General features: G+C 37.7%; 1 protein-coding gene across 8 annotated transcripts in view; it reads left to right on the top strand.

The window, feature by feature from the left end:
• The window catches only part of gli2a (GLI family zinc finger 2a), an 80,218-nt gene extending 57,087 nt beyond the window's left edge, over positions 1 to 23,131 (top strand). For all 8 annotated transcript variants that reach the window (XM_058786878.1, XM_058786877.1, XM_058786879.1 and 5 more), the window contains 10 exons: positions 26 to 202; positions 9,630 to 9,831; positions 9,940 to 10,138; positions 12,038 to 12,148; positions 14,737 to 14,865; positions 16,971 to 17,120; positions 18,118 to 18,282; positions 18,407 to 18,688; positions 19,410 to 19,746; positions 19,844 to 23,131. In XM_058786878.1, coding sequence (XP_058642861.1) covers positions 26 to 202; positions 9,630 to 9,831; positions 9,940 to 10,138; positions 12,038 to 12,148; positions 14,737 to 14,865; positions 16,971 to 17,120; positions 18,118 to 18,282; positions 18,407 to 18,688; positions 19,410 to 19,746; positions 19,844 to 21,981 — 3,890 coding nt within the window. In that variant the 3' untranslated portion in view covers positions 21,982 to 23,131. The remainder of the gene's footprint in view (positions 1 to 25; positions 203 to 9,629; positions 9,832 to 9,939; positions 10,139 to 12,037; positions 12,149 to 14,736; positions 14,866 to 16,970; positions 17,121 to 18,117; positions 18,283 to 18,406; positions 18,689 to 19,409; positions 19,747 to 19,843) is intronic.
• The last annotated feature ends 3,871 nt before the right edge of the window (positions 23,132 to 27,002 follow it).

Raw genomic sequence — 27,002 nt, 5'->3', positions numbered from 1 at the left:
CTTTTTTTCTTCTCTGTCTGAGCAGTGACCCATGAACACCTGAAGGAGCGGAGCTTGTTTGGCCTGCCCCATCCTCCGCCAGGGACCAACCCTTCAGAGTACTATCACCTCATCGCCAGTCACCGCAGCCCTTATGGAGACCTGCTCATGCCGACAGCGGCCGCAGCTGCTCATCTCCCTGACTACATGAGCCCAGTGGACAGTGAGTTACACACCCTGAGTACTGCACTGACCAATATACTACATCCATACTGTCAAAGGTCAAATGTGTGAGATTTTTTTTTTTGTGTGCTGAAATGCTTTCTCCTGATCCATATGTGATCCTGGACAACAAAACCAGTCTTAAGTGTAAATTTTTTCGAAATTTATTCGAAAAAATTATATAAGCTTTCCATTGATGTATGGTTTGTTAGGATCGGACAATATTTGGCCGAGATACAACTATTTGAAAATCTGGAATCTGAGGGTTCAAAAAAATCTAAATATTGAGAAAAACACCTTTAAAAAGTTGTACAAATGAAGTTCTTAGCAATGCATATTACTAATCAAAAATTAAGTTTTGATATATTTACGGTAAGAAATGTACAAAATATCTTCATGGAACATGATCTTTACTTAATATCCTAATGATTTTTGGCATAAAAGAAAAATTGATAATTTTGACCCATACAATGTATTTTTGGCTATTGCTACAAATATACTGCAGCGACTTAAGACTGGTTTTGTGGTCCAGGGTCACATATGTGAAGAGACAGCTATAAGTAAGCCACGAGTTCCCAGGGTCCCAACTAAAATAGTCGCAAATGTGACACAATATAAATTTGCAACAATAATGGAAAATATAATCGATATTAGCCACTGAGGGGAGAACTTTGTGTCAGTTTGTAGCCTAGTCAGATTTTATCTGGTGGGGAGGTATCAGTTGAAACTAATATAACTCTAAATTTATGCTAGGCTTATGCTACTATCTGTTATATAGCAACGCATGAGAAAGCAAAGACATACTTGTGACATTTCAGAATGCACCAACTCACAAATCTGAATTAGCGTTGAGTATTTCTCTGCTTTTAAATCAGATGTAATACTGACTTCTTCATATGGCAGCATGCAATTAAAGCTATGTTTTTTTTACTCTGAATGATATTCTTTCTAATATCAAAAAAATTAAACACTATTCTGCCATTTCAATTTGCCAGCAAAAATTCTATGTGGCTCCCATAGGGCTCAGTTTTTGAATTTGGACCCCTGCTTCTCCAAGAATGTAAACACTGTGGCTTTGTGGTGATTTCAAAATATTGCTCTGTTGGTTTGAGTGGGCCAACATGTCAACTTCTAGCTCATCCAGTGGTGTTCTGAGCAGGGCTACCTGTTTTCGAGCAGAAGCAGAGGGGAAATGTATGGAAAACCTGTTTGGAAATAATCTTTATTTTTGGAGTTCTGTTTAGTATCACTGAAACTTCAGATTAATCTTAAAAAAAAAGAGTAACTTAAGCAAAAGTATCTAACTTAAAAGGACCCAGAGTAGACACAGCCGGTACCTGTGTTATTTTAGTGTATAATTGATATACAATTATAGTTTGTGTTTTCAATATATTTTCATTTTTCACATTAATTTGAGTTAATTTTACTAATTGTTTTTGTGTGTAAATTAAACTAGCTGAAATAAAACAAGCACTTTTTTTAATATAATTTTTTTCAATGTACTTTGTTAACGAAAATAACTGGGCAGTACAAATAGCTAACTAATCTGCTGCGCTCAGCAAAAAATTGTGTTAAAAATCAATAGATACAAGCTTTTCACATCAAAGAACAAGTCTTTCGATCTTCACCTGTGTATAAAACATGACTCACATGGAAGGCGGCTGTAAACATGAGCCATCTCAACAATTTATGAGGCATTTCTGTTATGGCCTCTAATTCAGATTGGGCTGCAGGTGTGATGCGTTATTATAAGTAACATTCGACTTCCCTCAAACCTCGCCTTAAAAGGGAAATACAATGTTTAGAGGGAGACATATTTTTTTTGCTGTGGCTGTAATGCCAGGTCTTTCATCTCTGCTTTTTGTTTTCAAGGATGTGTTATGGCAGCTATGTACCCCCTCCTGCTTCTTTGTAATGTGATCCAATTAGTCATGTAATGGACGGGTGTATGCTCTTGATCTTGTAAGGTCCCGATTACGCCTGGCTTAATAATGTGGCTTTGTTAAAAGATGCCCAGAGGGTCGCTATTGCATGTCGTTGCGTAATCTATAGGGGTAAACCATGGCGAGCAGGTTGCAGGTCTTGCGGTGCCAAGCAGGTTTTCGGCTCTCATCCAGAGTTTCGAGGAGAAATACAGTGTTGTGAATGGGCAACACTGTGAGAGAGTATGAAGGGGAAGTCAGTGTAGGGTGTCTGCTCAGGAAACTTGCGATTGTAAATAATCAAGCTGGCACGCACTCTAGCTTTGATCCAGTCCAGCCACCCACAGTAGCTCTTAGTGCCACAAATCCACGCACCTTCTCAAATCGCATGTTCCAATTACTTCCAATCACTAATCAAACACGAATCTCTGCGTTTTTATGACCGTAATGAGTCAGTCATGAGAGTTCCTGCATCTCTGACCGCTAATGCTGGCCGCCGTGGAGCTGACTGCCCACAGTTTGTGTAGTGAGGCTTGTTAGCTCAACAGCGCAGGGCTTTCTCCTTCCCAGCTCGAGTCTTTGGCCTTCTCCTCTGCCTAGCTTGATGTGGTCTCACTCTGGGCACTCAGGTGTTCACAGCTCTCCACAGCAACCCACAGACACAGGGCTTTCATTGATGGCTGGTGTCAGCTCATGGTGTGGTGGCATAAAGCAAGCCCTTCAGTAGAGCAAAGCCCTGATAAATATGCATTGCAGGGCTTAGCGTTTGTCTTGGAATGGTGTGGCGATAAAATTCGTATGCGTATTTAAAAATCAATTTATGTTCTAATAAATTCAGCAGACCCACCACAAGAGTCAGTGTTCAGCATGCACAAAGTGGCCCTCTTGTTTTTCCCTTCATGATTCCCATTTGCCCATTAGCTGACTTGGAGAGAGAAGGTTCGGGTTTTCCTGTAAATGGTGATCGTTGTTGTAAAAAAATGAGAAATGTGCACATGGAAAATCTGTCCGGCTTGTCATTAGAGCCAACATGTGCAGTACTGTAAATTTATTTGGACATTCGGCAGTTTTACACGCACTACTGGGTCAAACCGAGACTTTAACTGGAGTCATGCGACATTGAATAAGTTGTTACAGACTTCAGTGTATGACAAAATAAGCATTCTGACATTTCATATAGCTGTAAAGGTCACTATTACCACAAACTCCACTTTGCAAAAGCCACCTATAAGACCTAATTTTATTTATATATATATATATATATATATATATATCCATTAATATTGGCACCCTTGGTAAATATGGTAAATCTGCATTGTTTATCCTGTTTATCTTTCATTCAAAAAATTCACAAAATTCTTCTCTAGTTCATGTTGGCCACAATTATTGGCACCCAATTATTGCAACGTCCTTTTCCCAGGGTAACAGCTCTGAGTTTTCTCCTATAATGCCTGAAGAGTTTGGAGAACACCTGATAAGAGATCAGAGGCCATTTTCTTCATACAGAATCTCCAGATCCTTCAGATTCACAGCTCCATGTTAGTACTTCTTCTCTTCAGTTCACCTCACTCATTTTCTGTAGGGTTCAGGTCAGAGGACAGGGACAGCCATGGTAAAAGATTCATTTTGTGCTCAGTGACCCATTTTTGTGTTTATTTTGATGTTTGTTTTGGATTGTTCTCCTGGTGGAAGATCCAAACACCACCCATTATAAGATTTCTAACAGAGGCAGTCAGGTTTAGATTTTTTATCTGTTGGTATTTGATAGAATCCGTGATGCCATGCATCTGAACAAGATGTTCAGGACCTCTGGCAGAAAAACAGGCCCACAACATTAAAGATCCAGCAGTATATTTAACGTGGACATGGGGTATGTTTTTATCCCTGTTTGTACTAAACTCATCTGATGGGTTTGCTGCCAAAAAGCTTTTTTTTTTTTTTTTTTTTTAGTTTCATCTGACCATAGAAGCCAGTGCCATTTGAAGTTCCAGTCGTGTCTGATAACTGAATTTGCTGGAGTTTGTTTTTGGATGAGTGAGGAGAATTTTCCTTGAAACCCTCCCGAACAACATGTGGTGATGTAGGGGATGTTTGATATATATATATATTTTTTTTAGGTTTCTGACTCAACTAATCTCTACAATTCTCCAGCTGTGATCCTTAGAGAGTCTTTGGCCACTCAAACTCTCCTCCTCACCGTGCATTAGGACGATATAGACACACGTCCTCTTCCAGGCAGATTTTTAACATCTTTAGTTGATTGGAACCTCTTAATTATTGCCCTGATGGTGGAAATGGGGATTTTCAATGCTTTAACTCTTTTCTTACAGCCACTATTTTGTGATGCTCAACAATCTTGTTCTGCACATCAGAACTATATTCTTAGGTTTTACCCCTTGTGATGGATGATTAAGGGAATTTGGCCTTTGTGATCCTCATATTTATAATCCTGTGGAACAGGAAGTCATAGCTGGACAATTTCATGCTCCTAGTCATTATTTCATCATGAGTTTTTCTCCCCACTTTCAATTGTTTTACTTCGATGATAGGTTAGAATTTTGTGGATTTTTTGAGTGAAAGATCAAAAGGATAAACAATGCAGATTTATTTTCACAGCCGGTTTTTGCTCATATTGCATATTAATATTTGCCTATATTAATGGAGGGCACTGTGTGTGTGTGTGTGTGTGTGTGTGTGTGTATATATATATATATATATGTATATATATATATATATATATATATGTATATATATGTATATATGTATATGTGTATGTATATATATGTATATATATATATATATATATATATATATATATATATATATATATATATATATATATATATATATATATATATATATATATATATATATATATATATATATATATATATATATATATATATATATATATATATATTTTTACAAAAACAGATTGCTGTATTTTGTTAGTTATTTTACTTAATCAAATTACCCAAATGCAGTTTGATTGCGATTACTTGGAATGCACAATGAAAAAACATGATTTTTGAAAATAGTTAAAAACTGAGTTATCTGTTTTTGCAAATGAACTCTTCATATATATATATATATATATATATATATATATATATTGTGTGTGTGTATGCAAACACACACATGTGAATTGTAACTACATGAGTGAATTTTTTTAATTTATCAAATCTCAGCATTTGTTATGCTGTAAGTGTTTTTATTGTTTGTATTTTTATTTTGCAATTCTTTTTATAATTGTTATATTAATATATAGTTAAAATATAATAAAATAATTCTAAAATAATATTTTAAACATAATCATAGACAGACAGACATAGATTGTTTTAATAAACCATTTTCTATATATATATATATATATATATATATATATATATATGAAGTGAATGCTGATATTTTTCACTCATGCAGTAGCTCATATGCACAGACTTTGGTGCTGATAGCAGTAATTAAAACAAATCTCTCGTCATTAAATATGCTTAGCATGTAACCCCACATCAGTCATCCATGCCTATAAAGGTAAGAGTAAACTCTTAAGACGTAAGAATGATGGATCATCACCCCGTCTTGAATTTAAACCCCAAAAGCTTTGAATACATGTAGCTCACTCCTGCAGATCACTGCTCCTCCTGCCAGCGATGTGAACGCCAAGCGCATTTGCCTGAACAGGCCCCAAAATAACAAATAGCAGCAAACAATGAAAGGAGTCGGCGTCGGCTATGAGTGCACGTCTTGCTTTAAACGCTCCATTGCTGTGCCAAGTGCATGTGCATGCCAATGCCGTGCACTTAACATGTTAATTATGGTCTCCGCCTGACAGGGCGACACGCCGATTGAAAGCGCAGTCGCCACTAAAAACAACACAGCCGCATTTCCCCATCACACCCAGACAGGATTTTACTCCATGGGCACGTTCCTTAGGCCCTCTTTGTGTACTTTAAGTGAATCTATTGCGCATGCAATGTTATGAGAAGTCTCACTCAATGCTTCTCAATGGGTGAGATGGGAAATTCTGGCCCTCTGGATGGATGAACATGTGAATAAATAAATCACCACAGCCTCCGGCTCACAGCCAAAGTCTGCCTGATCCCCAAAACAGCAGGATAATAGGTTGAACAGACCTCTGTTTCAATTCAGCTCTGCTTCTGCTCTCTGTGTTGAAGTGAAGAGGTCTGCAGCTTCTAATTGAGTTGCTTACACAGGAATGCTTTAAGATTATGAATGGAAAGAGGAGGAAAACAAATGCTGAACTCATTTGTGTGGCATAGCCAGCGGGGAACTGTTTATGGTCCCGTGATAATAGCTGCTGCCAAAGCAAACGTCTGCTGTCCGACTACAGGCAGGACTGTTTGGGAGCAGAGGTTTTTTTGGTGTAAAGGGAGGGAGTCTTGTCACCACTGCAGCTCAGGCCAACATTCTCACACATACACAACAGACACTAACACAGGTATTGCTGTTTCTCATCGTGATCCCCTGGTGCTTGAAGTGCACATCATTTATTTTATTTATTTATTTATAACATATATACTATTTATACACTGTGTGTGTTTTAAAGAAATTAATACTTTTAATAAGAAAAGACTTTTATTTTGTTATAAAAGGTTTCTTTTTATACACACTACTATTCAAAAGTTGTTTTTTTAAGAAATTAATACTTTTATTCAGATTGTATTTCAAATAATTGCTGTTCTTTTGAACTTTCTATGCATCAAAGAATCCTGAAAAAAGGTATATCATGTTTTCCCCAACTGTTTTCAACATTAATAATAATAATAAATGTTTCTTGAGCACTAAATCGGCATATTAGAATGATTTCTGAAGGCTCATGTGGCACTGATTCTGCTGTAATGGCTGCTGAAAATTTAGCTTTGCCATTGCAGGAATAAATGACATTTTAAAATATATTTAAATAGAAAACAATATTACTAGTTCACTAAACCCTGGTGAGCATAAGAGAGACTTCTTTCGAAAACATTAAAAAAAAATCTTACCAACCCCAAACTGCTGAACTGTATTGCATAATTGATTTATTTATTGCATAATATTTTTTCAATACTTTTATTTAGGCATTTATTTATTATGATTAGTTGCACTTTATTATTTGCACAATAGACTTTTTTATTGATTAAAGAAGAGAATAACACCTTCCAAATACATTTTTCTGGCATCCCAATAAAAACATCAGAGCAGATGCCTAATATAATTGCCCCTTTTGTAAATGCCTGTAATTATAAAGCCATATATCAGGCCAGATCCTCAATTAGAAGCACGTCCTCCTACACACCATTCCCCATCCCACAGGGTCGACAGGACTGCCTGAACCAGCCTCTGCCACCACCACCTCACAGCACTGCACATCTGGTTTAGCGCTCTCCCAGGAACCTGTGCACCCCTAAATTAGAGGCACTGCCTATAAAAACAGACCATTGCAGAGTGTGTGGGACTCGGCAGCTGAGGGCAGGCCAGTCACTGCTACCCCCTGCTGTTCTCTTCACTCTGTGGGCAGCGGCCTGCTAAGTGCTGCCACACGCCGTCCCATCAACGTGGCAGACACTCAGCAAACTCTGCACATTCTTTAATTAAATCTGTTAGGGTTTTTAGATATATATGTTTAGGTTTTTAGGTATAGCTCTATTGAGATGCATTCTGTGTGTGTGTGTGTGTGTGTGTGTGTGTGTGTGTGTGTGTGTGATTTAATACTAAATGAAAACCAAAATTCAAGTTACTTGTCTTCTGTCATCCTGTGGTCTGACCCCAGGCACGCAAACTATTGCTGCTCCTCTCCAACCAAAACCTACCTCCTATTCTTAAAAACACTAAATGAAACTATTTTTTATTATGTGGCTGAAACAAAAATAAAAAAACAGAATTGTGAGAGAGAAACTCAAAATTGCAAGATTTAAACTCGGAATTTCAAAATAGAGTTTATATCTTACAGTTTTGACTTTTATCCTAAGAATTGCTAGTTAATTTTTTCCAATTATGAGTTGATATCTCACAGAACTAAATAATTGTGAGATCTAAACCCAGAATTGTGAGGGAAAAGTCATATTTGTGAGAGAAAATATTGCCGTTACCTTTTGCTTTTTTACTCTGTGGCAGAAACTGGTTTCAATACAAAGCTGATGTGTGTAATTTTTGGGTTGTTAAAATACTTTCTTCTCCCAGTTTAATATGCAGAGACATCTATAAGCAAGCTACAGTATTCAAAGGCTGTTTTTTAGGAAAGTGTAAGAGATCCCATCTCAAGTTAACGGTGTTGCATTATGGGATACAGTATTCCACAAAGAAAGCTCTGCTGTATATTTTTCATGCTCATTTTGACAAATGTAGTTGGTGTTTTGAATATCCCACACATACAGGAAATTTGCTATATACTTAAAAAGTAGTAGTATGTAGTATATATACTGTATACTTAAATAAGAGTAGTATGGGAACATGCTATTTTGCACATAGCCAGTCATTATTTTTTTGATGTAGAGTTGCAGAAATCAGACATTTAATGCTCTGAAAATGATTCTGACATGTCGTGTTGTTTATTACATGTTGAGTTATTTTTAAATGAAGCACTGAATGTGCATACAGGCATTTGAATCAAATGTCAAAATCTCACTTTTTATATATTTTGCGTAACAACCTATAATAGTTGCTGTTTGCAGGGTACATCAAAACGATTGCTTAAGGAATGGCAGGGGAGTAATTAACTGGTTGGAGGTTGTAGATTTGTGAGAGTTTGACAGGCGTCTGTTTGAAATGTCAGTGGAGGGTTTTTTGTGAGGTGCTTGTGTTTGTGTGTAGTTTAATGGACCCATTACATGTTTCCTGTTGTAGCACCTTCGCTGATGCCCCCCTGGAGGGCAAAAAGCCTCCTTGCCTGACTGCTGTTCTCTGTCCTCTTACACCAGGACTAATGCACAGCACCTGTTTACTTCAGTGCAGGGCACATGTACATGGAAACATGGCCTTTGAATAGACACTCACTTGAAATTTAAATTCATAAGTTCAGTTCTACAGTTTATACATTTTTTTGGAAGTTTAATATTTCCCTTTAAAAGGTTAGTATAGATTTCTACCTCCAAAATGTTGTAATGTGGTATTTCTGTGGAGGTAATTTTTTTAACCCTAAAATTACCAGGTCAACTACCCATATACATATATATTACTGATTTTCCTGTATTTTTATCAAATAAATGCAATCTTGGTGAACAAAAACAAACCTCTAAGTAAAATATAGACTTTTCAGCATCCCACACTTTATTTGCTTGCTTATTTGCCTTATTTTACTTTTAGATCAATGTTGTTAAACCGTATCTGTTTGGCATTCTGCTGAACCCATTGGGTGAGATTGGTATGATAAACTGATAAATTATTCATAGCGAGTTGTATACAAGCCAGCATAGTAGTGATGCAGGAGATAAAGAGAACTGAATGTCCGACACAGATTTTTTTTTTTTTTTAAGGTGAGAGTGAAAAAAAAGTGTCTCTTCTCTGCAGTGTCCCGTTTCCCCAGTCCCAGACTGACGCCGAGGGTGAGCAGGAAGCGAGCGCTGTCCATCTCTCCAGTCTCGGATGCCAGCATCGACCTCCAGACCATGATCCGCACCTCGCCCAACTCTCTGGTGGCCTACATCAATAACTCCCGCTCCAGCTCGGCTGCCAGCAGCTCTTACGGCCACCTCTCCGTCGGGGCCATCAGGTACAGGAATCTCCCATCTGTGTTGATTTTTCTTGTAAATGTTTTTGCAGGTTGCCCATTGTTTGAACTAACACAAAATGTGACTTTTTTTCCTTCTTCACATCTCAGTCCCTCCTTTACGTTCCCACATCCTATTACACCGGTTGCATACCACCAGCTGCTGTCCCAACAGAGAGGTCTAAATGCATTTGGACACACTCCCCCTCTCCTACAGCCTTCTCCGTCCCTCAGCACCAGGCAGACAATGGTGGCAGCAGCTGCTCTGACCAACAATAAAAGCGCCGACACAAACACAGAGTCCAGCCAGGTGATTCTACTGAGATTTATGGTTTCTATACATGCTTCTATACTTCTACATCTAGACTCAAGGTTCCTCAGGTATTGAGAAACCTGGAGATTGTATAAAATAGTTTATTATTTAAGTTTAAAGTACAAGTTTGTTTTTTTGTTTGTTTTAAAGAAATTAATATTTTTATTTAGCAAGGATGCATTAAATTGATTAAAAGAGGCAGTAATCATGCAAAGAAATTGAACATGCATATTGTTTCGCAACAATATTAAGCAGCTGTTTTCAACATTGATAATTGTTATTAATAATAAGTTTCTTGAGCACCAAATCAGCATATTAGAATGATTTCTGAAGGATTATGTGACCTTTAAAACTGGAGTAAAATTCAACTTTGCCATCACAGGAATAAATGATATTTTAAAATATATTAACATCGAAAACAGTCATTTCAAATTTTAATAATTTCACAATATTACTGTTTTAACTGTATTTTCGATCAAATAAATGCAACCTTGGTGAGCATAAGAAACACCTTTCAGAAACGTTTAAAAAACATACCATCCCCATACATTTGAACAGTATTGTATAATGTTTAGGGTGCATGAATAAATAATAATTCTTTCTGATACAGATAGACTGATTATTTTCACATTATGGCCAATAACCAATAATTGCCAAAATGCTAATATGTGACCCTGGACCACAAAACCAGTCTTAATTGTCAGTTTGTGGACATTGAGATTTATACAATAATAAATAAGCTTTCCATTGATGTATGGTTTGTTAGGATCGGACAATATTTGGCCGAGATACAACTATTTGAAAATCTGGAATCTGAGGGTGCAAAAAAATCAAAATATTGAGAAAATCACCTTTAAAGTTGTCCAAATGAAGTTCTTAGCAATGCATATTACTAATCAAAAATGAAGTTTTGAGATATTTACAGTAAGAAATTTACAAAATATTTTCATGGAACATGATCTTTATTTAATATTCTAATGATTTTTGGCATAAAAGAAAAATCTATAATTTTGACCCATACAATGTATTTTTGGCTATTGCTACAAATATACCCCAGCGACTTAAGACTGCTTTTGTGGTCCAGGGTCACATATTATACTAGTTTTTCAAAATAAATGAAAAATTAAATAGTGTATTCATGTTGAGATTTTCTAAAGATTGAATTGTTATTATTTTTTTTAAAGAATAAGTGTTAAATGGTGGCAAAGATAAATAGATTAGATATAATGGTCCAACAGCACTAACTAACATAAAGAAATCTAAAAATTCATGTTAATCTGAACTGATCTTTTGATTCATCCCCATTTTTCCCCAACTCCGCTTTTATGGAAGTCTGTGTAATGCTCATCAACCAAGAGCTGCTGTCACTCCCATGTAAACAGAGTGGCCATCCAGAATATAAACTTCCTCTGACCTACTCCCAGTCTGTCCAGACTCTCACCAAATCAGTTTTCATTCCGGCTTTATTGCTGATCTCCAAAACACATACACGCACTATAGTTATGAGAAACACATTTCCCACACTTTTGAGCAAACCATGTCAGGGTTATTGAGTTATAGAAAACATGGGCCTCTGCCATACTGTAGTGGTTGGGAGGAAAGGCACCACTTCAACGCAGAGCCTGCGTGTTCAGAGAGACTGTCTGTTGAATTATGAATCCATCTGAGGATCAAAGTCTGTAGCTGCTCTCTGGGCGTAATAATTTCTTCCTTTTCATATTTCCATCTGACAGATGCTCATAGTGCAGTCTAAACTGTTTAGTCTCTGCGGCGAGTTGCTTTGTGAAATATGGCATCTGGAGCATGGTGCCTTTGTAGGCGTGAAATCACCACTCATGCCAGCAGCCAAACCGTCGACATGGTGGCTCCAATGTCTCTTCCCTTGTTCTCTTGCAGAATGCTGGTGGAGACCCGGCTGTCAGCAGCACGGTCAACCCTATGATCTTCAAGAGGTCAAAGGTGAAGACTGAAGCAGATGGACCCCACCCCATCTCACCTGGTTCTCAGGTTTGTGGAATTTTATCTACTGTCACTTTAGGTCACATTTAAGCTACAAAATGGACTCAAAAGCACCATTAAAGTGTCGTAGAAATGGTCTATACGATTTGTACTCTGTACCTCAAGTCATTTGAAGCCATAGGATAGCTATGTGTGAGAACACTCCTAAATTTAATTTGTTGTTCACTGAAAATCTCCATGGCACATTCATGAGAAAAGTAGCAATGTGTGTCCCATGAACAAATTGTTATTTGAGTCAGTTTTTTTTTTTATGAATCACTGAGATAACATTGCATTATTGTTAAATATATTATAAAATGTGTTAATTGAAATAAAGCTAAAATAATTTATCAGATTCAAAAATAAATAAAATATATTATAAAGTTCATTGGCAACTAACCAAGATAAATTAGTATTAAAATTAGGTCTAAAATTACTCAAATTTAATTTTAAATAAATGAACGCTAAATAGAAATATTAAATAATAATAATAGTAATATAATAATAATAATAAAAGTTAAGTTAATATATTAATAAATGCTGAATTAGTATATAAATAACTACTAAATTTTATTGTGTGCACTGCGCAAAGGCCAATAAAATATTCATGATTCTGTTATCAATAGTATTATCACGTGTTTATCATGACAGTTTGATCACTGAAAAATCATCTCAAAAGTATTACTTTACAGCGTTTATTTTTATTATGCTTTGCTATCTGGATCATCTAAAATCACAGTCTAAAACGTAGCTTAATGTGGTAAGAACTACGACCAGAAAACCAACGCGCACTACTTTTTCTCTTATTTACGGTAAGAGAACAAAACAAAAATTAGTAAGTACAGGTTATCATTAATGCTTAGCCTTTGACGCGAGTGACGCATATATATCCATCTCTTATTTCCAGTTCTGTGACAGCGTGTTGTTAAGATACATGAGGAGAGGTGCAGAGTGTGATTGGGGCAGGTGTGAATTGATGAGCACACAGTAGTGGGATGGATATAAACGTGCTGTAGTCAGCATGGACCTCTTTCAAAACCCTTCATATTTGAGGTTGATTTTCCACACTTGGAATGATAGAAACCAAACTCCAAATGGTTTCAAAGAAACTATTATCAGTTGTTGCTTTAGTGCTCTTAACAACACAGCGCTCACTGGTAAACATACCCTTGACTTTGACTGGATATTACACAAATTAGCCTGTGGGAGGTGACATTAGATGTGGCCCTGAAGCATTCCGTTCTTTCGCCACATTAGAGAGGTTTCGAACCGTTTAAATTTTAAGTTCATTAAAGCTCAAAAGCATTCTTAACATTCCCAGACCTTAAGAGAAATGAGGGTTGCAATATTGTGTTGGAAATCGACCTGACCGCCAACAATAGTTTCCATCTGATTCTCAATAACTCAAGACCAGGATCAGCTCCCATAAGAAATATAAAACACTAATGAGATCTTTTTTTTTTTTTTTAAACAGCTACATTTTTTTCACTAAACCACAGTGAGATTAGAGTGTCTCTTCTAGAGTGTCAAACAACTACATCTCAGACTTGCCTAGATAACAAAGTCTGTAATCAGAAGTCAGAGATCTCAGTATGACTCTTACTATATATCAGTTATATTCAGTGTTGGGCACGTTACTTTAAAAAAGTAATTAGTTATAGTTACTAGTTACTTGTCACAAATAGTAACTGAGTTACAGCATTAGAAAAGTAACTAATTACCAGGGAAAGTAACAATTGCGTTACTTAAAAAAAAAAAAAAAAAAAGTTCAAATGTGTCAAATAACTTGGGTGCCCCAATATTACATGAATAAAATGGACACTAAATGGAATAAATTATTATTATAAAACATTGTACACTAATCTATTTTAATATTTCTGTGGGACAATGTGAGAGACACCTATCAAATTCAATATATTATTGTAAATATTATCAACCAATTATATATATAAAGCTTATGTTTGTAAAACGGCACAGTTTTTTTTTTTTAAATATCTGACACTTAGCATCAGTCAGTTAAGCATTATAATCTGATATTATGATCATTTAGCATTATATGATGATAGAACTTTAGTAATTAGAATAAAATTATTAGATAAAAGCTGAAGAATTCCAAAAGGAACTCTGTTATTTTGACAGGAAAATACAACAAAGAATATCGTTTACATGTAGCGCGTCAATTCTGCATGTTATGAAAGACTATCTCGCTCTGTATCTTTCTCACGGCGAACCATGCGTCTTCATACTAGAGTTTACGGTATGTCAAATACAGCTACACTGTGCGTCCATTCAGATAAACTGAAAAATAAAATGATAATATTATAATAAATTATAGTAACGCCGCATTTTATTGTCAATAACGGTAACGGCGTTGTAACAGGGGAAACAGTAATTTGTTTGATTACTCGTTACTGAAAAAAATAACGCCGTTAGTAACGCCGTTTATTTATAACGCCGTTATTCCCATTACTGGTTATATTTAACTCCATTCATTCTCGCAAGCTAAAAAGCAACTACTGAGCAATACAATTTTTCTTGACTGATGTGTATGATATAAGATGTGCAAATAAAGTTAACCAGTACTGTTTCCTCTACAGGATCACATGGAGTTGCGAGAGGAACTTGACAAGGATGAATGCAAGCAAGAGCCTGAAGCCGTGTATGAGACCAACTGCCACTGGGAAGGATGTTCCAAAGAGTACGACACCCAGGACCAGCTAGTTCATGTTAGTCACTATTTGGTTCTCCTTTGATATAAAATGTCTTCTAACTTTAAGCAGTGATACCTTCCATGACAATAGGGCTCTTTTTCAAAACCCTGTCTCCTCACAATTTAGATAGCATTTATATCTCTACATGCACTATCATTCAAAAGTTTGGTGTCAGTAAGATTTTTGTTTTTGAAAGTCTCTCATGCTCACCACAGCTGCATTTATTTGATCAGAAATACAGTAAAAACAGTGACATTGTGAAGCAGTTTTATTCATGTTATGGCAAACTGAACTTTCCAAACTTCAGTGTCCCATGATCCTTTACTGTTTTCACTGTCACTTTTTATCAGTTTAATAATGCATTCTTGCTTAATTCAAGTATTAATTGCTTTAAAACAATCATACTTGCACCAAACTTTTGAATGATAGAACCAACAGAGCTTTGGATTAGCATGTTGCTAAACCAACAGTTTAAAATCAAAAAGCATAAAAATACATACCACAAACAAATATTGTAGTTAAGTATTTTTATAAATTAGATTTAGTTGTTTTAACAAAAATGTTAGTATCAGAAATTAGAAATTAGTATTTTTACAGCTTGTCTTTTAGCTTGGATTATTTTTATTTATTTTTTTGTACTTTTTCAATTTTGGACTAAATAGTGCATCTATTTTAGAATAATCTTAGAAAGCATCTTAATTAATTATTTCCTTTGGAAAGAGCCTTTGTGTTGGGGGTATGCATGTGACAGCCTTTAATGCCATCTAGCTAGGCAGCTCACTAGGTTTTGGAACAGCTATTGTCTTGAAATGACTGAAATAAACACCAATTGCAAACAGCTTCCCTGCCTTTTTAAAGCAGAAACAACTGTAAATAATTAGAAACACTGCACATGTTGGACAAGTTTCTCATTGTCAGCTTTAGCCAGACTTGTAACTGATCCTTTCCTGTCACTGACACGTGTAGGGTTAATGAGCATGTTGATACCCGCAGAGGTGCCGAATGTATTCACTTGAGCACATATACTCTCATATGTATGGCTCCCGTCTCTGTGCACCCTCTGACCTTTTACCTTCCCTGAGGCCATGCAGTAAATCCGTCGTTATGCCAGCAGCTCTGGAGTGGCCCTCTCCACCTCTGACACCTCAGCCGCTCTGCTGGGCGTTATTAACAATCTGCGAGCCGCAATGTGACAGATACACTTGGGCCCAGAGTCAGACTCACTGCCCTGACAGGAATACGCCGAGCCAGTCTGGCTCCTCATGAGACCTGGACCTGGAGCTCGGGAATCCTTTGGGGTTATGGATCAGTGGAATTGGGCTCCTGCCATTCTCCAATTCCAGAACAAGCCCAAACCAGTCTTAGCGGAGTCTAGCATGTGTTTTATGTTCTAAAACCCACACTAGACTAAAATTGAAAGCACAAACAAACATATGGTCTTAAGTAGTTGCAAGTGAATTGTTGTTGGGGATTACAAGATTGCTGTCCGTCATTAGTCAGATTTCTGAGAAACCTGATAAAATGGTTTTGGAAAGTGAGACTGAGTGTAAGGTATAATTACAGCCAGAGAAGACAAGAAAGAAGAATAAGTAGTGGAAACAAAGGGATGTTTAGAGACCAGACCAACACTGAGGGCCCGGACTTCCTCCCTACACACCCTTCTTAGTCCTCAGGCTATAGTCTGTGCTCTCTGCTTGCAGTCTAAATTATATACCCCAAGAACCAAATAATGGCATGGTGTTTGATTTTATTTCATGAGTTCTTCCCTGAAGAACTTCATTCAGGGTTATTTTAGGTGCTTTAGAGGAGTACAAAGCAAGTACCTTTCAATGTACACAGAATACAGTTATTTATTATATTATTTTCTATAATATTATATGTGTATGTATGTATGTATGTATGTGTGTATATATATATATATATATATATATATATATATATACACACACACCGTTCAAAAAATGCAGCCTTAGTGAGCATTTCTCTCTCAAAAAAAAAAAAAAATATTACCAAAACCTTTTTATTAAAAAACGGTATTGGACTTTCATTGCATGATGGGTGAAAAATTAAGGAATTATGACAGTTGTTTATTTCATATTATCATTTTTCTCTACCTGCAGCATATCAATAATGATCACATCCACGGGGAAAAGAAGGAGTTTGTGTGTCGATGGGAGGAGTGCTCACGAGAACAGAAGCCTTTCAAGGCCCAGTACATGCTAGTGGTCCACATGCGCCGACACACTGGGGAGAAGCCCCATAAGTGCACAGTAAGTGATGCACCACTGCTCATCAGGCCTTTATTTCGTTCTAAAATGCATGTATTACCTCACCCCTCCCTATTTAAAACCTATACCTACTGTACCTTTAATTGCAAGAATAAACGCATCTATTTCTGTACCCACAAGTAGAGCAAGCAATTGCTGTACAGAAATAGGCTTATTGTTTCTTATTTCAACAGAACACCTGATTTTAAACAGGTCACATTTTTCATCTCGGCTACTTTTACTCTCCTTAGTAAATGATGAAGGCACACTGATCTGCTGTCTTGCATTTTCAGCCTCAACGTCAATTTTAGTTGCTTGAGATCCTATTAAAAAGTGAACTTCTGAGCGTGCTGATTGACAGGATGAAGACATAATTAAAGTCTGAGGAGAGGAAGGCACCATGGGTCTTTATTAAATTTTAGTGAAGTTTCCACACACCTTCAGTATACATATATACAAGAAAAGGCACCTATGACTTTAATAAGCACTTTTTTGCTTATCTAATGTGATCTCTTTTTACACCAGTGGCTTATTATTAATGCAGAGACTTAACTTTTATGAATAAGAAAGCAAAGGATTCCATAACACCGAAGGTGGATCATAATAATTTATAATGACATGGTCTGAACAAGCAAAAATTTCAAAGCCATCACAATAAAAAAATAAAAAAATAAAGTATTTTCTCTGGAAAATATGTCCAGGAAATTTTTTTCCCTATAAGCAGAAGTATTTTTTCATTATGGTAATGAGGATTGTGTTGAAAATATGCTTTATTGTCATGAAAATATTGCCAAATATTTTAAGGGTCCCAAAAAAGGCTCCATTGTGTTTAAGGTAAAATATAATTTTGTATCTCACCTTTAAATCAGGGATGAAATATAACCCAGAAGTGTTCTTGACAGGTTTTATGAGATTCACTCATTTTATGAGATTTAGGTTCAGATTGATGATGGCTGATGTAATGGCTTGCTTTTCTCTTTCTCTCACTCTCTCTGTCAAGTTTGAAGGTTGCTCGAAGGCTTACTCTCGACTGGAAAACCTCAAAACTCACTTGAGGTCTCACACAGGGGAGAAACCTTATGTATGTGAGCATGAGGGTTGTAACAAGGCGTTTTCCAATGCTTCAGACCGAGCCAAGCACCAGAACCGCACGCACTCGAATGAGGTACGCGCTTTCAACATCCATTTCATTATGTGCATTTTGTTTCCCATCTCAAGACTAAGACCAAGAGATTTGATTTAAGTCAGATTTGATTGCACTCTGAAAGCTATCTGTCACTCCTTTGCAGAAACCATATGTGTGTAAGATCCCAGGTTGCACAAAACGCTATACAGACCCCAGTTCTCTCAGGAAACATGTGAAGACCGTTCATGGTCCAGAAGCACATGTCACTAAGAAGCAGCGTGGTGATGCACCACCTAAACCTCACCCTCCTAAAGGGAATGGAGAAAATGAGGCACACACAAAGCATGCAAGGGGAAAAACAGACGGGTCAGGGGAAGCCAACAGCACCACCCGAGGAGTGGAGGATTGCCAGCATGTCAAATCTATCAAGACGGAAAACACAGTGGTAAGAATGGTCTGTTTTGTTCTTAATAAATTATTACATCACCGATGAGATGTTCTGTCAAAGTTGTACAGTGTACAGTAACCACAAGTTCCCAGGGTTTTTTTTCATTGGGAGAGAAGCAGCACAAGAAAAACTTTTCTTTTCTTTTTTTGTTACTGTGGTGTCAAAAAAAACAACATGGAAGAGAAAAATGTTGTTCCTGGTCCTGTTCAAGATTATGTCTAACTTATTTTATGAAGAAATAAATGGCATAACTAGTTACTTTTGTTGACTTATCGTTTTGCATGTAAAATATGCACTATTTACAGTAATCACTTCATGCAGATATACAGCATGTTCAGATTTTGTGTGAAATGCTCTTAATGCAGAAATCAAACTAATGTACTAACCATTGCCTCATCTAATATACTAACCCTTTCCTTTCCTCTTAAACTAACTTGCTTCTCTTTGAAAATAATGGACAGACTGTACTAAGGTGAGCACTGCAGCAATGTCTTTTTATGCATGGCAATATCAATACTTTTTCAAAACCCAACTTCAATTATGTGTGGTATAGTTGTGCTGTCCAAATCTTTAATAAAAAAATAAATTCAGTTTACTGCAGACTATCAGTAGAACAATTCCAATTTAGAACAACTTTCTTAATTCCACAAACTTTACCGAGATTCTGTGACAAAAATATCAGTGGAACTGATCTTTGCTCATTACTGTTTCATTGTAGATGTATCAGTCCAGCCCTGGTGGTCAGTCATCATGTAGCAGTGAGCCATCGCCACTTGGCAGTGCCACCAACAATGATAGTGGAGTAGAGATGGCCATGCACAGTGGAGGCAGTTTGGGGGACCTGAGTGCTTTAGATGACGTGCCTGTAGTAGATTCTACCGGTTCTCCAGGTACTTCTGCAGGAGTGGGTCTCCAGCTGCGTAAAAACAGGGGAGGACTACTACATCTTGAGAACATCAAGAAGGAAAAACTAAAAACTGTAAGAGACCCATGCTCCTGGGCGAATGCATCACATCAAGTCCGAAATACCAAGCTGCCTCCAATACCCTCTATTGGTGAGTACTGCAGCCAAAAAATGGGTTTATTTATTACTTTGTTCCCACTTTGTGCATTTTGAGAAAATAGCATTACTCTCATTACTCTGTTCTTTAGACTCACTGCTGGAGACTTCAAATATGGGCAGTCAGATGCTTGGACCTCCAACCCAACGTTTAGGAGACTTGTCTTCATATGAGATGACAATGCTAAATCAGCTGCAAGAGCGCAGAGACAGCTCCACCAGCACAATGAGCTCAGCATACACGCTAAGCCGTCGGTCCTCCGGTATTTCACCCTGCTACTCCAGTCGTCGCTCTAGCGAAGCTTCGCAATTTGGCGTCCGCAACAACAACGTCAGCTCAGCAGACTCCTATGACCCCATCTCCACAGATCTTTCGCGCCGTTCCAGTGAAGCTAGCCAAAGTGGTGGCACAGGTGGACTCACAAGTTTACTAAATCTCACGCCGGCTCAACACTACCGTCTCAAAGCAAAATACGCTGCAGCCACAGGGGGTGCGCCACCAACACCTCTGCCCAACATGGATCGCATGAGTCTTCGAACTAGAATGGCCCTGTACAATGACTCGCAGGAAAGTTCGGCATATTTGCACCATTCCCAAGGTGTAGTCAACTCAAGACGCTGTAGTGACACCGGCTGCGGCGCCCCTGGCATGATGCCTCACGAAGTTCCGGCCAATCTTCCACGACGAGCAAGCGATCCTGTTCGCCGTACAGCTATTGACCCACTCTCCTTGCCGAGGGTTCAGCGATTCAACAGCATCAGCAACATGACCCTGTCACGTCTGCCTGCAATAGATCGACGTACTTTCAACTTGCAGAGCAACACCTGGTCTGACGGCAGCTTGCATCGTCATCCCTTCAGCCAGAGGCCACCTAGTATTTCAGAGAACGTTTTAATGGAGAATATGGCCACTGATGGTGATCAGCAAGAAGATGATATGGTGCTACCAGATGACATGGTACAGTACCTCAACTCCCAGAATGTTAGCTCAAATCAGGACCCAGGGATTTCTGTCAACGGTGGTCATGCTCTAGACTTCCATGGTAATATGATCTCCCAACAACAGTTCTACGGACAGCGGCGAATGGGCATGGCAAGCAACAACGGAAGCCAGGTAGAGCCTGTTTGCTCAGGTCCAGAGCAAATGGCCGATCCGCAAGGCATGAACAAGAACAACATGCCAGTGCAATGGAACGAGGTCAGTTCTGGTTCTGTGGATACAACTGCGAGGCTTCCAAAGCAGCAGCAACTCCGAGGGAACTTGACAGTGGTTCAGCAGAAGCAGAACTTTGCCTCTTACCAAGGCTTTGGCACTAATCAGCAGATTGTACCAATGAGCCAGAATCTGGCTAGCCTGCAACAGGGTTATCTACAGAGGGCCACCCAAAGAATGAACTCTGTCCAGCAGTATCGGCAATCTGTTACCAATCCGTGTCAGAATCTCGGCGAGCAAGTAAACCCTCAACCGGGATATCGGCAGGACCTCAATTACAACTCCACTCACCGCCTAACATGCAACGGCATGGGTCCACCCAATGGGAGAGCGGTGCAAAACCAGGAGATGCAGAATTACCGATCAAACTTTTCACATATGAATAACATCAACCAGCAAAATTATGTCCCCCTTTCTCAGTCAGCCGTTCAGAATGCAGGCAGAGGACTGATACAGCCCAGACCTCCGTCCGAGCCCAAAACTTTAAATAGGCAGCACTCAGGTTCAGCAATGATTCAGCAAAATGGTTGCTCCCTGTCCAACGTCAACTCCTCAGAAGCTAGCCCAAAGAGACCAGGTGACTTCGGTCAACACAGCAATGGGAATGGCACTATGTACTATTCAGGAGAGATCCATATGTTGGACAATAGTGTGGATTATGGTTCTCCCGTGTCTCCATGCGCAAACCAAGCCCCTGTTGCTTCAGTGTCTACAATGGCGTCTCCTGGGGTTAACCAGGTCACCAGCACAGTGGACTCCACTCAAACCCTCGAGCACACTCAAATAGACTTTGATGCCATTTTGGATGACGGAGACCATTCGAGCCTAATGTCTGGCACATTAAGCCCGGGCCTTCTGCAGAGTCTTTCACAGAATTCCTCACGGCTCACCACCCCGCGTAACTCTGTTACGCTAGCCTCGATACCGGCAGGTATTGGCAACATGGCCATTGGTGACATGAGCTCAATGTTAACAGCCCTTGCAGAGGAAAGCAAATTCTTAAACATGATGGCTTGAGAATTAAAGAAGTTAATCAGGGGTTGCTTTTTGATGTAAAGACATTGAACAATTAAATGAAACAGAATACAATAACCTGTTTAAGAACACTAATTCATGCTCTAAGGGGAGGAAAAACATGTTTATGCATTTTTTTTTTTCATGAGCAAAGGCACTGAAATGCAATTTCTGACGAGTTAAACTTACAGAATTTCAGGTGAACAGTCATTTACATTATCAGACATTTGCTAACACAACTGTTGTATGCAACTAGGCTGGCAAAGACCTCAAGATTACATGTTTCACAAGCCATATGTTCGATGTAAGTATGTTTGTTAATGCATATTAGTGTACATCAGGGTAATGGTTATTGGGCTTGTGTAAGTCTGATTTTCCCTTTCTCAGCAGTGCACTGAAATTCACTAAGTGCCTCACTTAAAAGAACATAAGTATGTTTTTAAACTCATATAATGCTATGTAATCTGGTATGTAGCTATACTAATAGATTTATGGATATTTTTATTGCATTTTGCTCTGTTTTGTTTATAGTTATCCCATATCCTTCATGCTTTAAATTATGTGTAATGCATATTAACTGCACAAGCTTGTTCAGTGTGCACAGTGCTCTGATGTACCCCCTTGTCACTTCTGTGGGTATTATAAAAAACTGGCGGAAAATGAATTTCTGCTCAATTCCTCAAAGATGGTCAATTTCATCTATATTGACGGATTCCCTTGAAGCACGCTCCAGGAGTTACAGATCTCTCTAGTTGCATCTGATCCGGCTGTGTGATAGTGAAGGACAGCATTACGTCTCTGAGCTTCAGTCTGCGGAGGCCTGTCAACCCGTGCGTCCTTTGAGATGTCTTAAAAGGAATATGCAAGTACTCTGTGTGCTCTCAGCGGAGATCGCATCCCAATTAACAGGTTCATCACCCTCTTGAGCTTGTGATGAACCACAGGCGCATACTAAAATGACTTCTGCCTTTGATTTAGTACTGTTACAAGAAATTTCCACCAAGGACAGAGCGATTTTGAAGGTCTGAACACTCAGAGTTCTTCGTTGTTGTTTTTTTTGTTTTTTGTGATGCCATTTGCAGAACTCAACATATGTATAGCTTTTGTACATTTTCAATACAGCATCTTCATTTCTGTTTTAACACTGGGTTGGTTTTGTCTCTTTTTCATCTGTTAGATATTATTACAAAAGCTCTGTAGTTGAATTTAAGAAATAAGAGTGGGAAAAGTGTGCATATTCATTAAAATGCAGTAGCAAAAAGTATAAAATAATATCGGCATGAGCTTATCATGATAGCTAGATTCTTGTTAATTCATTTAAACAAGTCATGTGTATTATAAGAGATCAGTACACTCATTTAACTGCCTGAACAAAAGAAAACTCCATACTGAGCACTTCCTATAGTTAGTTTGACTGTAGTTGAATGGGAGCGAATCAGGGGACTGACTGATGCGGATAGGGAGCAAATGATTTGATTCCAGACTTACAAAAATTTTTGCTGAGGATTTATTTGATCCACATCCAAATTATTTCTCTTGCCTTGTAATTCTTTATTCTCTCAGAGAAATGATGGAGGAAAAATAGCCCCAGGGTAAATCTGAGAAGCGCAAAGAACAGGAGGATAGCATGAAAGTGGAGATGACTAGCAACTGATAAGGCATCACTGACAATTCCAGAAATGTTGCTTGGAATTAGATCCTAAACCATTGGATTCTAGAATATAAGTTTGTCCAGCAGTACCATGACATTTTCTGTCATATAATGCATCGGAAATCATTTGATTTGGTGCTAAAGAAACATTTCTTAATATTATCAATGTTGAAAACAGTTATGCTGCTTAATATTTTTATGGAAACAGATTTTTTTCAGAAACCTCTGATGCATAAAAGTATATTAATTTCTTACAAAAAAAGGAGAAAAAAAACCCCAAACTTTTGAATGGTAATGTTTGTGCACTAAAATGTGCAATAGAAGGGTACACTCTTCCAAAAGAAGGGCAGTTACCAAATAAGGGTGAACTCTGGACATCTTTGGAAGTCCCAAGGACATTGTGCAACAGTCCCATCTTAGGAAGACATCAAACAGCTGAGAAAAGATCAGTTGTCCGGTCAAGGGGCTTAATTTTTAGGCCAAGCCCCAAAAATATTTAAGGGACGACCAAACTTTTACTCTAGGAATATCTTAGCCTCTAGCTTTTACATTATACAGCACCTGTAACCAGCTTCTATGATTTCAAATGATATCATGTATCATCATAGAGTATATGCATAGATCTCTTGATCATCTTTTCCACCAAAGGCTTCCAGTTTTTCAGTGTATTAAAAAGTGTGCCTCAATTTGACCTCTGACCCTCAGAAGCAGATCATCACATTAAATTACATCACTTTACTACAGCCTCTCCTCTGTACTTTCTTTGAGTCGGTTAAGACTTTCCATCAAAGGATGCTTGCGAAGAACACAGGCTCTGCGATCAAAGAGATCTGACCGGGTCAGGGTTTGGGGCGCAAATGCACCCTCCTCTCCTTACCCAGCAATGCTTTGGGTTATGAGAGGCTTTTGGCTTAAAAGACATGCATGCATGAATGGTGACATTGTGGCTGTAGTGTGAGCTGAACAATGAGAGCCCTCACTTTGATCTGTGAATTTAAGCACAGAGCACTGCACCAGGCAAGTGAATCTGTTGTCCATTTTAGGCCTGCTAATAAAGAAATTCTGTTAAAGTACTTTTTAGTTCAGTATTCAACTCTTGTCAATGTCAGTGAGGCATCTCTTCAGTGAAATAAAGATAAATTTTAAGATAGAAAGATAAGCTTATTACCTTGGAGAACCAAATAGGGCCTGAAATATGGATAAATCTCCCAACATTCCACCACTGACCGAGAAACAAATGTAGTAAAGCTTTGAGAGTAGGCTCTGTAGGTAAGTTTCACATTTACTTGCACCTGTACAATAGAATTCAGTCAGGTTGGGTCAAGATTTAGTTTGTTTCAGAAACAAAATAGCAAACCTGTGATTTGAGTGGTCATGCTGTTAGAGAAAACAGCTCAAATTCAACCACAAAATGATCCCTTGACTCTGCAAACTCACTGGGAATTATACATGGTGGGTCTGCTGCTGAATTACAAGGCAAAAAGACTATTTTCACAATTAGGAAAACTTAAATTACTTTACACTCCTAAAATAACAGTTCTTTATTGGCATCTGTGGTTCTATGATTTTTAACATCCATGGAAACAATCAGCTGCACAAAAATGTTTTCAAAGTTGAAAAAGGTTCTTTAGATTAACAAAGTGGTTCTTCTATAGCTTTCTACACTGTAAAAAGTGATAAGTTGACTTAACTTAAAAAAATTGAGGAAACCCGTTGCCTTAAAATTAAATAAGTAAAAAAAATAAGTTAACTGAATTGTCAAGTTCACTTAACTTTTTTTTTTTTTTTTTTTTAATTATTATGTACTTAATAGTTTTAAGGCAACGGGTTTCCTCGATTTTTTTAAGTTAAGTCAACTTTCACTTTTTACAGTGTATAACCTTTATTTTTAAGAAATGACATGAGAACTATGTGTGATCACAATATTAAATATTTATAGATATCTAATATCTAATTCCAAAATGTTAGTGCAACATTTTAGCTCATTTTATAAGATATTGCATTTAAAGTATTTCATTTTCAAAAAAAAAAAAAAACTATTTATTAAATGAAGAAAATGCAAAATTGATGAAAATGCCTCAAAAAGGTATATGCCTAAGTATTCTCACAGGTATCATATATTCCCCCGAGACAAGAAAAAGGAAGTAAAGCAAATGGAATAAAGAACAAAACAACCCGTTTTCCAAAATACACACTAGTTCACTAACACTGCAATGGCCACCACTAGACACAGTGTCTATTGTGCTAGATTTGATTCCTGCGTAAAAAATGCACTAGATTTAGGCTGTAAGTGCAGAGGTGTTGTGAGCAATGTAAACATTACTATAGTTCTAGACTAAATGTGAACATGCATTTATTTATCTCAATTGCAAGTAACACAGAAAAAGTAATTCAATGCATTACATAAAAAGTAAGAAATTAGTTATGATATTGCATTACTTTTAAAAGTAATTTCCCCCAGCAGTGGACATCTCTACCTCATCCAGGGGTCACTTATCGATGTTAATATTCATGTCATTGTTCTTGTCAATTATCAAACGAGATCATTTCAATTTCTGATCATCATATCACGCTTTCAAAGTTCCAGATGGCTATTAACCTAGTCCATCTGATATCCATCATTACACAGCCAACTCTTTCCTCACGGTTCACCCTGGACTTAATCCACAGCCTGACAAGAGAAAGTATGTTCATTAGTGTGCTGAGATCTTGGAAACCATTTACTTTTTTTTTTTTTAAGTGTGGTGTTTGAACAGGATCTCAGGGGGGCAAAAGATTCTCTTGTGTAGAGCCAGTAAAGAGGAAAAGATCTTTGGAAAAACAAGGGAGGGGGTCAGAAGAAGAGGCTTTTTATTTAAACACGATCCAAAAGAAGTTTAAAAATCTGAGGAATGCATAGATCACAGAAAACAAATGCTTCTGTCCTTGGTGCCATATTTATTTTAGTGTTAAAATCCAAAACAACAACTTTGACAAAGGTTTTACTGGCTTGAAGCCACTGTTTAAAAAAAAACAATTTATTTATATAGTAGGCTATTTGGCCACAGTTGTTCCAAGGTATCCGTGTTACTGAGGAAATCCCCAGTTAAATGTCTTTCAGATCACAGTTGTCTTTAACAAAGCTCTTTGTAACACTTTACAGAGTCTGATCACTTTCCTTAAAACAATAAGCATTTCACATGATCATAGAAAGATAAAACCATCAGAAAATGGCCCTTTCAGACAGATTCTGAAATATGTTTGTTGAATTTGGCAGTTTCTTCTTTTGTTAAATATAGTAATTTCGTGGACAAATAAACAGCATGAGATGGGCCGCGGGCCAGTGTGGCCATTTTGAGGTCTTTAATGACCCAGGAGGTCACGGGCTGAGAAG

Source organism: Onychostoma macrolepis, chromosome 09 (genome assembly GCF_012432095.1).
Source record: "Onychostoma macrolepis isolate SWU-2019 chromosome 09, ASM1243209v1, whole genome shotgun sequence".
Taxonomy (NCBI): domain Eukaryota; kingdom Metazoa; phylum Chordata; class Actinopteri; order Cypriniformes; family Cyprinidae; genus Onychostoma; species Onychostoma macrolepis.
The sequence above is the reverse complement of the archived record's forward strand: the minus strand, read 5'-3'. Positions and strand labels throughout refer to the sequence as shown.